General features: G+C 28.0%; 1 protein-coding gene across 1 annotated transcript in view; it reads left to right on the forward strand.

Annotated features, from left to right (window-relative positions):
• The window catches only part of LOC119616053 (unconventional myosin-VIIa-like), a gene marked incomplete at its 3' end in the record, with an annotated part of 359,052 nt that overhangs the window by 104,604 nt on the left and 236,718 nt on the right, over window positions 1–17,730 (forward strand). Inside the window, exons 4-5 of the mRNA XM_037972200.1 lie at window positions 11,962–12,024; window positions 12,088–12,195. Coding sequence (XP_037828128.1) covers window positions 11,962–12,024; window positions 12,088–12,195 — 171 coding nt within the window. The remainder of the gene's footprint in view (window positions 1–11,961; window positions 12,025–12,087; window positions 12,196–17,730) is intronic.

The raw sequence follows: 17,730 nt of genomic DNA on the forward strand, positions 1-17,730 counted from the left end.
ATAAACGAATTTTTGTATTTAATTTATATGGGAGATGACACGCCCCCTAATGCTAGTCCGCCTACTTTTTGTCCTAAATAATCATATTGACACTAAAGTGGCTCCGACAAAAGGAGCTGTTATATTATCTCAAATATACAGATATAAAATTTATATAATATGAGCGTGGCTCCTCGCCCACTTGGAATTTCAAAATAAAATTCCTATTACCTATTCCAGACATACAAGAATACGCTGTGAAAATTTGAAGAAAATCGGTTCACATATAAACATACAAACACATATTATATTATATATTAGACTGACAGGAAGAAAAAATGTCGGAATCTTGTTCGTCTTAATCCCACAAAATGATTCCCCTTTTCAGATATTGAGATAGCCGAAATTTGAGCTTGATTAAATGACGTTTAAATAAATCCAAATTTTTGGTCCAAAAACCAAAAATATTTACTCCCGAACGGTAAATAATAGAAACACACTTAGTACCGCAAAACAAAGTTGATATTGTACTTCAAAATTTATATTATATACATAATTCTTGTTACTTTAAGTCAAACTGAATTACAACAGATTTTGTCTCCAAAAACGTGACCTGGTCGCGTCATATACACGACATTTCGCTTATAGTCACACAAATTGAGAACTATATCGCTAAAGTGATTATAAAAAGAATTTTTGTATATGCCACATTTTTTTTGTGAATATAAAAAAATTAAAAATTCATGTTTATTAAAGATATAAATATTATTTTTATAAATTCATTACATTAAAAAATATTGTTTATAGTACTTAAAAAAATCAATAATTTTTGTCTCTTTTTGCTTGAGGATGTAAGTTACAGTAGCATCTTCTATTTTATTCAAATAATAAATTTGAATTTATATCTTGCTCTAAGCAAAAATGTCGCAAGATATCTACTGCATTTAAAATTTCTTTAATTTTCATTAACAAAAAATTCTTCATTTGGATTCAGCCTTGCCGTTTTGTTCTTTTCCTACCAAATTTGGTAGAATTTTTTTCGTTTGGTAGTATGTTAGTTGAAATCGATTTCTGTAGGTTTGTCAAAACCCATAATTTTAAATAATTTTAACAAATAAGTTATATAATTAGTAGAAATCACAAATCTTAGTACAACGATTTACTCACTTTTATACACTGTTTTAAAATATTTTTAAAATTATATGAACATTATCACATTCTTAGATGAATTGTGGATTGAAATATACAGCTAGAGTCATTAATTTCTTAAAACAAATAATTTATATTGATTTTTATTTATAACAGCATATATCAAATTTCTTCTCGATTCTATCTAATATTTGTAAGTAAATTATGAAAGGTAAAGTAATTTTCTGAAGGCGACCTACATATATGGGGGCTAGGGTTAAATGTTTTCAGTAATTTGAAGAGGGATTTAAGAATACGCAGAAAGTGTTTATAACGAATTGTATCAAACTATATAAATATATAGGTATATATTAGAATTGTATAGGAACATACATATTTGTGTTATTTTGACGACGATACTTAAGTCTAATTGAAGAATTTTTTGTTAATGAAGATTAAAGAAATTTTAAATGCAGTAGATATCTTGCGACATTTTTACTTAGAGCAAGATATAAATTCAAATTTTTTATTTGAATAAAATAGAAGATGCTACTGTAACTTACATCCTCAAGCAAAAAGAGACAAAAATTATTGATTTTTTTAAGTACTATAAACAATATTTTTTAATGTAATGAATTTATAAAAATAATATTTATATCTTTAATAAACATGAATTTTTATTTTTTTATATTCACAAAAAAATGTGGCATATACAAAAATTCTTTTTATAATCACTTTAGCGATATAGTTCTCAATTTGTGTGACTATGAGCGAAATGTCGTGTATATGACGCGACCAGGTCACGTTTTTGGAGACAAAATCTGTTGTAACTCTGTTTGACTTAAAGTAACAAGAATTGTGTATATAATATAAATTTTGAAGTACAATATTAGCTTTGTTTTGCGGTACTAACGCTTGTATTTATAAAAAAATCTTATTTTGCTTTTAATGCACTCAATAGTTAAAGCACACTTTAGCCTTAAAAACCATTAATAAAATTGTGATATTCATAAACAAATAATAAACGTATATTAACTATTGTGCTGATTTATGTTTAAGTTGGCAGCACTGTACAATATGGCTGTCATTTTATGTGTTAGTGTTGCGTACAATTAGGATAAAATATTCGTTGATTCGGTTTTCTTAATTTCATATTTTTGTTTATAATAGATTTTTGACAATAAAAACAAACTTTTAAGAAAAATAAATATATATATGGCTTTAATAAATGTCTATTTAGTTCAGATGTATAAATATAACATATAATTTCTAATTATTATTAAAAGTATCCGAATAACGGATATTTTGCGACAAAATATACATCACTATGACATATTTTCTTATTTTTACTTATTTTCCTTATAATTTTTGATAAATTTTTGCAAATATTGATAAATTTCTTTGATATTTGACTAATTTTAATGCCGGCGAATATATTTTGCATTAGTATAACACTAATCAATATAATTTACATGGTTAATTACTTTATGGCATTATATTTAACCAACAAACTTTGAAAAAGCCAAATCAAATGATTTTGTCCATCATTTGGTTGACAGACGGGCATTTCCAAATTGCCTAAAAATAGTGCTGGACAATTGGAATATTGTCAAATATTCATGCATTAATCCAATAATGCCTAGATTTGAGTTTTTTCCTCAAAATATAATCGTTTAAAAATTTTCTGGGATTTTATTTACAAATTTGTAAACGTTAAAATTAGAATTTTTAGATTTTATTTTAAAAGAAACCATAATTACTTTTCGCAATCAACCTAAAATTACCGGAAAAATCTTTATCTGAGAAAAAAATTGTTAAAAATCAAGTTATTGTTGGCTTAAAGAAGGGTCGAGCCTACAATAAAATTCTTCTAATTGTCAATGGTTTATTGAAGGTGTTTTAAGCTATTTCACGTTTATAAATACGATTTTCCTGAATTTTGCCAAAAATTGTTTAATAAACCTAAATAAGTTTTTATAAATACAGCCGTAAGTGTGTTTCTATTATTTACCGTTCGGGAGTAAATATTTTGGTTTTTGGGCCAAAAATTTGGATTTATTTAAACGTTTTAACGTTTAATCAAGATCAAATTTCTCAATATCTGGAAAGGGGAATCATTTTGTGGGGTTAAGACGAACAAGATTCCGCGTATTCTTGTATGTCTGGAATAGGTAACAGGAATTTTATTTTGAAATTCCAAGTGGGCGAGGAGCCACGCTCATATTAAATATATATTATACTTGTATATTTGAGATAATATAACAGCTCCTTTTGTCGGAGCCACTTTAGTGTCAATATGATTATTTAGGACAAAAAGTAGGCGGACTAGCATTCGTTCCATAATTGGAACGAATGCTATATGCAACGTTCCATAATATATAGGTATATATTAGAATTGTATAGGAACGTACATATTTGTGTTATTTTGAGGGCAATAAAATGCCCTGGGGACCGACGCACAGTGGTATAGGAAAAAAAAGAGGGAAATAATTCGGTAACTTCTAAACGGTTAATCCGATTTTGTTGTCGGTTCCGGTGTTGTCGAGTTTAGGTTTTGAATTTGGACCTTATAGGCCAACCAGGGGCCCGGCGGGGGGTCCTCAAATTAGGACACCTCGGCTATGTTAAATTTTTAAAACGATCCTATTTCTTCATTTGAGTTCCGATTTAAAAAAAATTTCGTATATAGAATCTCCTCATCGAGCACTATAAAAAATGTCGTCGTAGCAGTAAATTATCTCTTATAGTTTAGGAGATATTCGCATTTCAAAATTAAAATTTTAAAATTTTTACCGTCCTTACTTTAGTTTTTTTGATAATAGCGGGTCCAAATATTCCCGATTTTCGCCATTTTTTTTTATTCGCTTAACAACAAGTTTATATATCAAGCAGTGAAAGAATTATGTAAAAATCATGACTGAGTGGATGAAAATAATAGTGCTAGGTAAATTTTCTAAAATATGTTGAGTTTTCCCTAATTAATTTGTCACTTAAAAAACATTAGGTAGGCATGTTATATATCAAAAAAAAAAAAAAAATCGCGGAATACTTTTTAAAAAAAAAATTAAAAAATGTTTTTTATTCAGTTTTTGCGAAGATACAAATTTTTCAAATTGCAAAAAATTGGGAAAAAAGATACTTTTTTCCCAAAAAAATTACAAAAAATCGCCTTTTTTTAATTTTTTAAATTAAAATGCCTATAACTTTGGACTCAGTCATAATTTTTACATAATTCTTTCACTGCTTGATATATAAACTTGTTGTTAAGCGAATAAAAAAAATGGCGAAAATCGGGAATATTTTGACCCGCTATTATCAAAAAAACTAAAGTAAGGACGGTAAAAATTTTAAAATTTTAATTTTCAAATGCGAATATCTCCTAAACTATAAGAGATAATTTACTGCTACGACGACATTTTTTATAGTGCGATGAGGAGATTCTATATACGATTTTTTTTTTAAATCGGAACTCAAATGAAGAAATTGGATCGTTTTAAAAATTTAACATAACCGAGGCGTCCTAATTTGAGGACCCCCCGCCGGGCCCCTGGTTGGCCTATAAGGTCCAAATTCAAAACCTAAACTCGACAACACCTCCTTTTTGTGCATACCAAATTTCATTAAAATCGGATTAACCGTTTAGAAGTTACCGAATTATTTCCCTCTTTTTTTTTTCCTATACCACTGTGCGACGATACTTAAGTCTAAATTTCTTTTTAAATATCAACACTTTTAGCGAATAAAAATTAAAAGTCCTTGGCTGTATTTGTGTTAATATAGTATTATGAAGAAAAATTTTCTTACACCTCGATTTTTCATCAAAATATGTAATATGACAAATTTTCTTTTCAAATTAATTTGAATTATAACAATTGCATTTGCTTTTGCAAAAAATAAAATTTATTATTCGCTTTCGCTAAAGTTGCATTTGCAACATCCCTGTTTTACAAAATTCATATCTTGAAGGGCGTATCTAACGAGCAATAAAAAAGGAACTCAAAAAATAAAATAATGGTGTTGTATTGTGTTTTATTTTAGGGGACGAAATAGTTTAATAAAAAAGAAATACTTTTCTCAAAAAAAAAAAAAAAAAAAAAATATATGATTTCAAAAAATTGGTAGGTTTCAAACGATTTTGGTAGATTTTTGACAAAAATTTGGTAGGATTAATGTTTGGTCATTGGCAACGCTGGCCAGTGGTTTGCGACTTTGAAAACTAATTTTTTAGAAAAAAATTTCGTGTGACAATATCGTGAAGTTTTTTCATATAACATGACTTTTAATTGCCACGGGTAGATGGCACATATGTGAAAAGTGCTTATATCAAAAATGGACTATAAAGTAATCTTTTTATATGAAATTGATAGAGACATTTAAATCTAATAAAATTTACAATATAACTAATGTGACTATAACAGTGATGACTATAAATCAGGGACCGTAACAGTTATAAGTTATATCAAAAAAGTTAATTTATAACAGTTATTTTGTGACTTTAAAAATAAAAATCCATCTGAAAAAGTTATTTTTCAACCTAAAAATAAAAATTCAAATGAAACTTTTAAAAAAGAGTTTTATTTTTCCGTCATATAATAAAAATTATTTGAGGAGTTTAATTTTTTCCGTCAGAAAATAATACTTATTTGAGGAGTTTTATTTTTTCCGTCAGAAAATAAAACTCTTTTATGTGAATTGACACCTAAAGCTTGCCACTGATCAGATAGGGAGCAAGAAAACGAAGAAAATGATAATGATGATGAAAAAAGCTTTCTATGAAATCGATAATTTTTCTCCACGGCCCTTGTCGATTGATAAGTCCCTTTTTGAGTTCTGGGAAGCAAAAAAATACATTACCCCTACTTATACAAATTGGAAAAAACTGTACAGTGTGTTCCTGCAACACAGGTTAGCGTGGAAAGAGCGTTCTCTGCTCTTAAATTGGTATTAAGTGACCTGCGTTCAAATCTTTCCGCAGAAAATTTGGAAAAAATTATGTTTGTTAAATTAAACAAATAAATAACCAAACATATTATATCAGATATATTCAATAAAATAAGATACTGAAAAAAATAAAGAAAAATTGTTTAATTATTTGACGGAAAAAATAATAGTCCCCAAATGAGTTTTATTTTTTGATGGAAAAAATAAAACTCCTCAAATAATTTTTATTTTATGACGGAAAAATAAAACTCATTTTTTAACTGTTTCAATCAGACTTTTATTTTTCCGTTAAAAAATAACTGTTATTTGTGGAGCTAAGATCGTTTTTTTCAAATCACCATATATTCTGAAAAAACACTTCAATACGAGTATATTGGTATATAATAGTATAGGTCTACGCTGACCCCAATATAGAGATTTTTTTGGTTAAAAATTTCAGAATAACTGTTATTTACAGTCCCTGCTATAAATGAAAACTCTTGTAGTTCAGAGAGCGTAAACATTTCACCACCAATATTTTTTATGAATTTTTTTTGTAAAATGTCTTCTTAAACTTCTTTCAATACAATACAATTTAAATCTGCATAGTCCGATCTCCTAAAATACAATTTTTTTGGCCATTAAATGAAGCTGTTTTTTAAGCGTTGTTAAAAAGCACTTTTTAAAAAGTAGTCATAAGTGACAATTTCTTAAAATCAGATTTTTAAATACTTTTAAAATACGGAGGATCTTTCAAAATCTCAACTATAAATATAATAAAGTCTTTGTAGTCGTTATATTTAAATAAATAAATTTGTGTTTTTTATTTTAAATTTAATGTTTTCAAATGCGTAAATTATATTTTTATGAAAATTCTTGAATATAATAATTGACAATCTATTATTTTAAAATCAATGAATATGAAATTAAAATTTACAGTTATAAAAAGGGATGTACCCCTACAATACTCCCCCTCCGGAAAGATTAACGTTTAATAAATTAAATGTAACACTTTTTTTGGGTTTTTGTATAGTATTATTGATGTTAGTGTTTTCTATGTATGCAGGTTTTAGTTTGTCTATAGAAATCGTTTTTATTTTACCATCCACATCTAACTTGAAACTTTTTTTATCTTTTTCAATTACTTTGTACGGTCCTTCAAATGGTGTTTGCAAGGACCTCTTTTGATCAACATGTACAAATACGTATTTGCAAGTAGAAAGATCTTTAGGTACATATATATCATTATTACTACTTTTGTGATGTGATAAATCAGAACGAACATTTTTAAAATATTCTTTTAATTTATTTAAAAAATCATAAGAAGTTTCTTCCATGTTTGAAACTACTACTTCTCCAGGTAATCTAATGTTTTGACCATACACCATTTCAGCAGAAGTTCCTTTCAAATCTTCTTTGAATACTGATCTGAGACCGAGTAAAGCCACCGGAAGAATATCATACCAATTTTCAGAGTTTTCATTAGCCATAATTGTTGCCTTTAACTATCGATGGAATCTTTCTACTATACCGTTTGCTTGTGGGTGATAAGGAGTGGTTATAATTTTATGACTACCTAATAATTTTGTTAGTTCCGTAAAAATTTTCGATGTAAATTGGGTACCCTGATCACTAGTTATCTTAAGAGGTATTCCAAAACGACTTATATAATTCCTGAAAAATGTCTGGGCTATTGTCAACGCTGTAATATCCTTGAGTGGATATGCCTCTGGCCACCGCGTAAAACGATCAATGATTGTTAAAATGTATCTATGGTTACGAGATGGAGGAAGTGGACCGACTATGTCAAGGTGAATGTGCTCAAATCTACCTCTAGGAATATCTATTTTCATTACAGGTGATTTGGTGTATCTATTTACTTTTGACTTCTGGCAATTTACACATTGCTTAGACCACAAATTTATATCCTTATTCATGTTTGGCCAAAAATAACGATGAGAAATTAGACGACGAGTAGCTCTAATACCTGGATGAGAAATTGAGTGTAACTTTTCAAAAATTATTTTGCGTAAAGTATTCGGAACAAAAGGTCTTGTTGTCTCTTGACAAGTTTCGCACCATAAACAAACATTAAATAGTGGAACATTCACTTGTTTCAAATTAAGGTGTCTGTTCTTGTCTTTCAAAATGTCTTTGAGTTCTACATCCTTCTGTTGCTCATCGTATAAAACTTTCAGATTTATATCTGACTGTTGAAAGGCGTCTAACTCGAATGCTCTAGATAGTGTATCTGCTACAACGTTTGAGTCCCCATTTATATGTTTAATATCATTGGTAAATTGAGAGATATATTCTAGATGTCTTGATTGTCGTGGACTTCTTTCTGTTTTTGAATTTAAAGCGAAAACTAAAGGCTTGTGGTCAGTGTAAACTGTAAATGTCCTTCCTTCTAACATATGTCTAAAATGTTTAATATTTAGATAGATTGCTAAAAGCTCTCGATCGAAAGTGCTATATTTGGATTCAGATGGGGATAATTTCTTCGAAAAGAATGCTAATGGTTTGGGAATTCCATTATGTATTTGTTGTAAAACTCCACCAACTGCAATATTAGAAGCATCAACAGTTAAAGTCAATTTAGCTTTGTTATTAAAATGATTTAATAAGATACTTGAAGCGAATTGATCTTTAATAGTTTCAAAGGCCTTTAAACTTTCATTATTCCATTCAACAGTTTTCTTTTTAGTTTTCAGTGCCTGTGTTATCATTAAGTGAATTGGACTTGATAATTCTGCTAACTTTGGGATGTATCTATGGTAATAGTTTACCATTCCTATAAACTTCTGAATTTGTTTCACAGTCTTTGGTCGTTCAAAATTGAGTATTGCCGATATTTTCTCCTCTGATGGTTTAATTCCATCACTTGATATATTGTGGCTAAGAAAATCTATACTGGGAACTCCAAAAGTGCATTTTCCTGGTTTAATGCTTAATCCATATTCGTCTAAGCGTTCGAAAACTAATTTTAAATGACCTATATGCTCTTCCTCGTTTTCACTAGCAATCAGTACATCGTCAATGTAAACAAAAACAAAGTCAAGTCCGTTAAAGACTTCATTAATAAACCTCTGGAAAGTTTGTGCCGAGTTCCTTAAACCAAAAGGCATTCGTACAAATTCAAATAGTCCGAATGGTGTGGTGATTGCTGTTTTAAAAATGTCTTCTTCTGCCATAGGAATCTGATGGTAAGCTCTTACTAAATCAAGTTTTGAAAAAATTTTCTTATTTGTCATGTTTATGTTGAGGTCGTGTATGTGTGGAAGTGGATATCTATCAGGCACTGTGATACAATTGAGTCGTCGGAAATCACCACATGGTCGCCAATCATTCGGGTCCTTTTTCGGAACTAAATGCAGTGCAGATGCTGCACATGAATTTGAAGGTCTGCAAATGCCAGATTTTACAAGAAAATCAAATTCACTTTTAGCAACTTTATATTTAATCGGATCTAAGGGTCTAGGTTTGGTGAATGGTAACGGACCGTTGGTTGCTAATCTATGTACCGTTGAATGTTTAACTGGTTTTGTGTAATCAGGTTTAGATATTAATGAAGGGTACTGTTTAAGTAGACTAGTGTATTGATTATCAACGGCGAAAACTTTTGGTAAAGAAATTTTACAGTAGCGTGACACTGTATTAATAGATAATTTAGTTAAGGGATCAATTAACGTTTTATTTTTTATGTCAATTAAAAGTCCGTATTTGTGTAAAAAGTCCGCTCCGATTATAGGCTTTTCAATGTTAGCAATAATAAAAACAAAGGGAAACTCGCGTCGTAATCCTAAATCTACATTCAACATTTTCTTACCAAATGTTGATATATTTGAACCGTTTGCTGCCGTCAGAACAATGTCAGAAGTAGTCTTATGACTTTTAAATTTTGAAGATGGAAGGACAGATATATCTGCCCCACTGTCAATTAAAAATTTTATTTTATTATTCTTATCATTAAGAAAAAGGCGACGTGTTGACAAGTTCAAACTCCCATTATCTGTCGCCTCGATAGTGGGTCCAGTTAGTTTTTTGAATCTTCTTTTTGTCTATAATAAGAGCAAGGTTGTTCACACCTTCTTGCTTCACTACCGTATCTGTAATGGAATCTACAAATCCAGTCTCTATTCGTAGATCTAGGACGAGATCTGCTCCTACTTAATCGCCTATTTAAGGGCCTGTACTGTTGTCCATCTAACTGATTTTTTATTGAAGCTACGTCTAATGAAAGATTATTGAAGCTATTACAAATATTGGTAGTAGCTTGTACTAGATTTTCAACAACCTTTTCTAGACTATACGAATTTGCAGAATGTATTGGAGTAGTGTCTCTAATACTTGCTATCTTATTACCCTGTAGCATTTCCCATATGTTATCAGCTAAGCGTGTTAATTCGTTGATATCTGTTAAATTGGAACCAGTCAAGACAACATTTATGTTATTTGGTAATTTTCTTAACCATATTTTTCTTAACACGTCGGGACTAAAATTTGAATTCCCAAGTAAAGCTAATGACCTATAAAATTCAGATGGTTTTTGATCTCCCATCTCAGAATCAGACAATATTTTATCTAATTTTGTATTTTCACTCATAGAATGCCTTTCAATAAGGATTTTCTTTAAATGATCGTAACGATTACTTGAAGGAGGTTTCTGTATAATGTCAAGTACAGTTACTATTACATCTTGAGGTAAAGCAGTAACAACATACTCATATTTAGTAATGTCCTGTGTTACTTTCCTATTTGCAAATTGCATTTCAGCATGGATAAACCACGCTTCCGGACAATTTGTCCAAAATTGGGGAAGTTTAATAGTGGTAGAACAAATTTCAATATTAGACTGAGGACAAGTAGGAGTTGAACGATTATCTAATTCAGTCAATGTTCCAGTTTCAGTATTGATGTTGTCAGAATTATCTGTTAAATTGGGTTGTGACGTACAATTTGGACGTGTTGAATTGGGAGAGTGTACAAACATGGTTTCCGAAGGGAAAGTTTACAATTAACAACGATTAACAAACAATAAACAAACAAGTAACAACAACGAATGTAGTATATTGATTTGATTTAACAACGTGTATGTATTTGGATGTATATACTAAAGGTAACTTAAATAAATATAATATAATATACTTATTTCTGTTTTTTTTAAAAGTTCAGGTAAATTGACCGATATTTATAGTAGGTTGAAGCGGGATATTTTATTTAGGGATCTTGACTCTAATTCAGGTTTCGTGCTTAATGATTGTCTGTTTTTAGGAAATTGAACGGTGAAATTGATTGATGATCTTAACATATGATCTTGATTGATGATCTTGTTTGATAATCTTGATAAATAATATTTTTTGATGATCTTGATATTTGGAAATCTAAGATCTTGATAAGATTAAATCTCTGAGCCAATTCCCAAATAATTAGGTTTGTTTTTCTTTATTTTTGATTTATTTATAATATTAACTTGCAGGATCGCCAATTGTAGTCGTTATATTTAAATAAATAAATTTGTGTTTTTTATTTTAAATTTAATGTTTTCAAATGCGTAAATTATATTTTTATGAAAATTCTTGAATATAATAATTGACAATCTATTATTTTAAAATCAATGAATATGAAATTAAAATTTACAGTTATAAAAAGGGATGTACCCCTACAGTCTTCATTTTCATCTAAAAGAAAAAAATTAAAACTAAAGATAAATATTATACCCAAAAAATGCTTAAAAACAGAGTCTATTGTAATGTCGAATATATTCGACAAAACCACGGAAAGGGTTAAAAAAAACGCACTAGTCGATTTATAACCCAAATATACTGGATGTATCGAGAAATGTCAAAAATAAAATATGTCGCTTATAATGAAAGCCAATTAATTATCTTAGTAGCATTAACTTTTTATATGGATTTCTTAAAAAATTATTAGACTTATACTGGATCAATACTTGTGGCTGTAAATCCTTATAAACCATTGCAGATTTTTAGCAAGGTAGGAAATTATGTTTTATTATTTATAAATATATATATTGATTTAATCATATTTAATTTTTAGAATTATGTTCTCAAATATCACGGACAAAAATTTGGTTCCCATGAACCACATGTATTTGCTTTAGCGGAAGCTTCATACAGAAGTATCATTGATGATGATATAAGTCAGGTAAGGTTCAATATTTATATTCCATTATCTAAAATACATTTTATATCATAAACTTAAGTTTTAAAGTATAATCTTCGGATAAATAACAATTTATTTGAAGATAATTTTCGGCTTTTTCGCACTAAGTTGTTCCAATAGAACCTTAACACTTACATCGTACATAACTATCTGTGCCATTAATAATCTTGTTCACTTCGCACCGGATCAGAAGATAATAATTGAAGTCATAATGAAAACATTAATGGCGGTCTCAATTAAAATCAGCTCTTACACGAATATTTAATTTCTTTGAAATATTCAGGTCACAATCCCAGCTAATAGACTGACAATTGTTTAGGAGAAATTTAGTGCGAATATATGTATAGATATTGGTCAGCTATGATTAGAAATGCGAAGGCGATGAATGAATTCGAAACTAGAATTTTAACAGGGGTAGAATAAGAGGATATATCGTCACCTAAAACGCAAACGACCCTATCTAACATTTTTAAAATTTTACAGGAGAAGCAAAAAACTATTTAAATTGAAAAGTTTGTTTCTATCAACGCGATTAATTTGTAGTAGATAAACAAATTGTTTAGTAGTCAAACCAATCTTTCATTATGATAGTTGACAATGGCGTATATAAAAATGGATAAATTGGACTTTTTACCTTTAATATTTAAATGTTTTTGTTTTCTGTCAATAAAATCGATAATTATGGTCGGAGGAGTCTAATTTGTTTGTGGACATTTGTTTTGATGCAATACATTAGAATAACCAATAAAATCGATTTTGAATTTTTGGTTAGTTGGGGCCGTTCTCGTTTCAGGTGAGAATATATATAGCCGAAAACGAAATGTTTATGATGAAGTTATAAGAGGCTTACGTACTTTGGATGATCAGGCAGAAAATCGTGACATGTTGTTACTCTATATACTTATCTCAAAGTTGTATTCTAACAAAAAAGAAATGGTCAAAGTACTCAAAATGTAATTTTCTTACACACGTTGGTTCCAAATCGACTTTTTTTTAGAAAAATTAGAAAAATATTTTAATAATTGTTAAAAGTAAATTTATTTTCTTACTAACAACTCTTCAAGCAATTCGAAAAAATATTACAAAAAAAAAAAAAAAAAACAATTGGCAACACTACCGGTCTGCTAGGCTTTCAAAGTTGAAACTTTAAACACGAGTTCTTAAATAAGTATCAAAACAGTGTAATAATTGTATAACGAACAAATTTTAAAAACATGAAGTATGTATTTCAAAAATGGAAAATATAGTCCAAGGTAAGCAGTTTTCTGGTATATTTTTGAATTTTTTTGTTGAATCCTTGTCGTAATTCTTAATATTGTGATTGTGCAATTTTGTTGTCTCAACATAACCTATAAGTTCCATGAACCAAAAGTTGAGTTTGGGCACGAACTCGCATGAAAGCTTAAATGTGGAAGTGTTCGTCAAAGTGTGTATTTTGAGTGTATATTCATATCTCACCAGCATTTTTCAGCAAACTACCACAATTGTAATTTTATTTTAGTACAATTTTTGATTAACCGTACTGAAATGCTTCGGTTTGTCTATGGATGACCAGGAAACTAGGTTTGATTTTAATACTTACGAAAATTCTTTTGAACTTGATGTTGAAAAATACCTATTAGATTTCAAAATATTTCATTTTATTATTGATTTTTTTAGTTTTATGTTTTTGATAATAAACCATAAATTTTTTCTAAAAACACATTCAAATATATTTTATGTAATATACTTATAGGGAAAGTATCTCAACAGAAAATCCAGATTAATTGGCATTTACACACAAGATAAAAAAATATAAGGTTGGCATGCCCAAGCTTACCAGTTTTCTCGTTGTGGATATTTGGCTGTCTCCTTATGGAAAATTTGAATTGATTGTTATTAGTAAACAGTACTACATTGTTAAACTAACTAAAAATGTTGAAATTTTTGACCCCAAATTAAACCCTTTAAAACTGGACAGGATCCGATAAGCTCAAACAGGTTGATCTTATTTTATTTTCTCTATTAACTATGTAAATTTTAATGAAATGAAAACTAATTTCAGTTGGAATACTTCCATTTTAGTGGGCGTAGGGAACCAAAGTGCAATAGACGAATTTATGAAGTTTTTGATTTAGTATGTACTTCTTTAGAATCGTCCAAAACTATACAAATATTTTTTTTACATTGAAAATTTATTTTGTATTTGTATTTGTGATATGTTTATATAAATTTTCGCGTTTTTAACCCTTTTGTGACCAATTAAAATTTTGGAAGTATTTTTGAGTTTTTTTTATTTTTTAAGCAAAAATAAGCCATTTGTAATTAAACGGGCAAGTTATGTTAAAACTAATTGATGGCAAATATTTCCCAACAGATTGGTCTAATATCGATTTTCTATACTGTCTCAACACTTTAACCATTTTTGTTTTATTCTTAATTAATGTCATTAACATCTTGTTCAATTCAGATCATATTTTTTTAAATAATGTCAATTTTTAACTAACGGCAAAAAATAATTAGCTGATGCCAAATATTTCCTAACATATTGGTCTAATTTTGATTTTTTTATATTTTTCTCAACACTTTAAACATTTTTGTTTTATTCCTAATTAAGATCTTGTGAGTACGATTTATTATTTTGGATGAAACTTGCTTATTAAAAGCTTTTGGGAAATCTTTCGAATACTTATTCAACATTTTCACTATAGCATTTATTATTATGTCAAAATTTTCTTGGGAAATTTTGGATTCTACAAATTTTTTTTAAAAAGTTCATACGAAATTTTTTCGATATAAACAAATACTTTTTTTGAATTATTTTATTTTAAATTGTGATCAAATTTTTTTTTTGATTTTGCAAAATTTTATTGGATGTTCAAGGCTTTTGCTCAGGTTATCCTAGAATTTGCTGTGGATATAACAAATGCCCACAGCTTTTATGGATCGCACATCTCTCAGCTTTAAGACAATACAATATCTATTGTTGGCCGGATTTGCACATCATAGAAAAATCTCAAATCTTTTATAAATTGTGCTCAATATCTTACAATAACCAGCGGACAAATTTAGCAGCAATTTCAAGTAATCCAGTAATCAAGTAATCAAGTAATCAATTAGCAAAATATAAAATATATTTCGTAACAAAATACCCAGCAAACCACAAAACAGTTTTTAATTGAAGATTATTTTTTTTAACCATTATATGCTAAAGCACCGGCAATTATTATTAATTATTATTATTATTATTATTATTATTATTATTATTATTATTATTATTATTATTATTATTATTATTATTATTATTATTATTATTATTATTATTATTATTATTATTATTATTATTATTATTATTATTATTATTATTATTATTATTATTATTATTATATTATTATTATTATTATTATGCTCCAGTTCCTTTTCATTATTTACTTTTGGTCTTTGGTTTTGTATATAATCTATTAATTTAATTTTTTTTTATATAAAAAAAAACAATATTTTTTTTATTTCTTTTATGATTAATATTGTTCATGTTTAATTGTATTTACAATAGTTATTTTTTTACAATTTTTTCCAATAATTGTTAATGAAATTATGTCATTTTAAATCCATCTAAAACTCTTCTAAATAACATACAAATACACACACATAACTTAAATTTCAATTTTAAAGTTCCTGGTCATCAAGCGCTTGTCGACGATGGAAATATAGTTAAATGTGATTAACAAAATATTTTTATTCATAATTCATTGATAAAACTACAAATTACTACTTAATTATAATTGTTTCAGTTGACAAAATGTTTAAAATTTAAATTTCATCAACATACCTTAGCAATTTTTAAAAGAAATCCTTTTGTCAACAAAAACAAAAACACAACTTCAAAAATATATTTCTTTAATATTGACGAAATGATGGAAAATTTTAATTTTGTTATACTTTTTGTGAAATAATTTTTTTGACAATATAAATGATATATGAATATATAAAAATAACAATATAATACACTCAAAAATATTTGTTAGTAAATATCGATATATTAATGATGCATACTTTGAATATTATAATATTACTTTGAATATTATAATATTATGATTAATTTTGTTTAATAAATTGATAATTATTATAATGGAACATTAAATATTATATCAATCACGAAAGGTATGGAAATGGATAGGCTTTATAAGCGATAGAAAACATTCTATGATATCATAGGAGGGTTGGTCGGTAAATGACCGAATGACATCTTTGGTTCTAAATGTCATCACAATATCCCTATTAGCTTTCTTCTTTTTATTTTTTATTTTTGCTTTTAATTATTTCTATTTTCATCTTTATAATGCTATCCTGAAATTTTTACTTTTGTGTGACAATCCTTTACCTGTTTTTTTTTTATTGGAAAAGGACCTTCCCAAGACTGAGCATGACTGGAGACAGAGGATAGCTAACATCCATATAAAGACAGGGCCTTAGGGTGGGATTCGTTACATAAATTTAATGACAACCAACGTAGGGCCTCAACACAGTGATGCCAGGAGATTTTTTTCAGAAATCCCTACGCTTATGAGAAAAAATCCCTTTTTTCCCTACACCCACTTTTTATTTTCCCTACATTTTTCCCTACACTACTTTTTTCCATTTTTTTCAAAGTTTATCTTCAAAAAATACAAAAATAACATCAAAAACTAAAATATTAGCTCCGTTTTATAATATACATATATGTATGTATTTTTTTTTAATTTTTTCTTTCAATTTTACATCATACAAATCTTCCAACCCTGACTCTTCAGTTAAGATTAAAAAAAAACAATTGAAAGATTTATGTGCCTCCAACAAAAAAATTTTCATAAAATAATTATTTTAAATAAGGTTTACTTTTGCGTTTACTTTTTGCGGTTTACTTTTATAAATTTTCAGAACATTAAATTCATTTTTTCAATCCTGAGTTACTGCATTAAGCCCCCGACTACTCTATCTATAAGGAGTCAGAATATATCGCCCTACAGGATTGGCATAATCCAAAAAGTCGTTTCAAGAAAAATGGATATGAATATTTAATGACATTTAACTATTTTTTAATAACTTTTAAACAAATCAAGGGGTTTTAAAAATCCAGATTCAGATAGTTGAGGTTAATATGTTTCTCATCTAAATTGAAATTAAATTTTTAGTTGTCTAATATTCACAAAAACGTGGGTTTTAGTTTTTACGTTTACAAAAAATCGATTTCAGATCGAAAATAATAGACATATTTGAAATTTCATAAATCTATATGAAAGATTTTAGTATGCCGCATGTTTTGAAGACCTTAGTTCAAGAAAGCCGAATTTTGGATTATGCCAGTCTTGTAGCGATATGTAGGTACATATATTGTAGAAATTACAAGCGGAATTTTTACTAACGATACACTTAAAACTGATTTCATTTTTAATTTAAAAGTTTAATACATGAAAGAGTATATTTTTAGTTGTTAAAAACTATGAAATTGAAAAATCCCTACAATTTGACAATAGTAAGAAATCTTTCCCTTTTTCCCTA

This window comes from Lucilia sericata, unplaced genomic scaffold (genome assembly GCF_015586225.1).
Source record: "Lucilia sericata isolate MDLA Ls3-8-SP2 unplaced genomic scaffold, ASM1558622v1 Contig000054F_arrow, whole genome shotgun sequence".
Classification (NCBI taxonomy): domain Eukaryota; kingdom Metazoa; phylum Arthropoda; class Insecta; order Diptera; family Calliphoridae; genus Lucilia; species Lucilia sericata.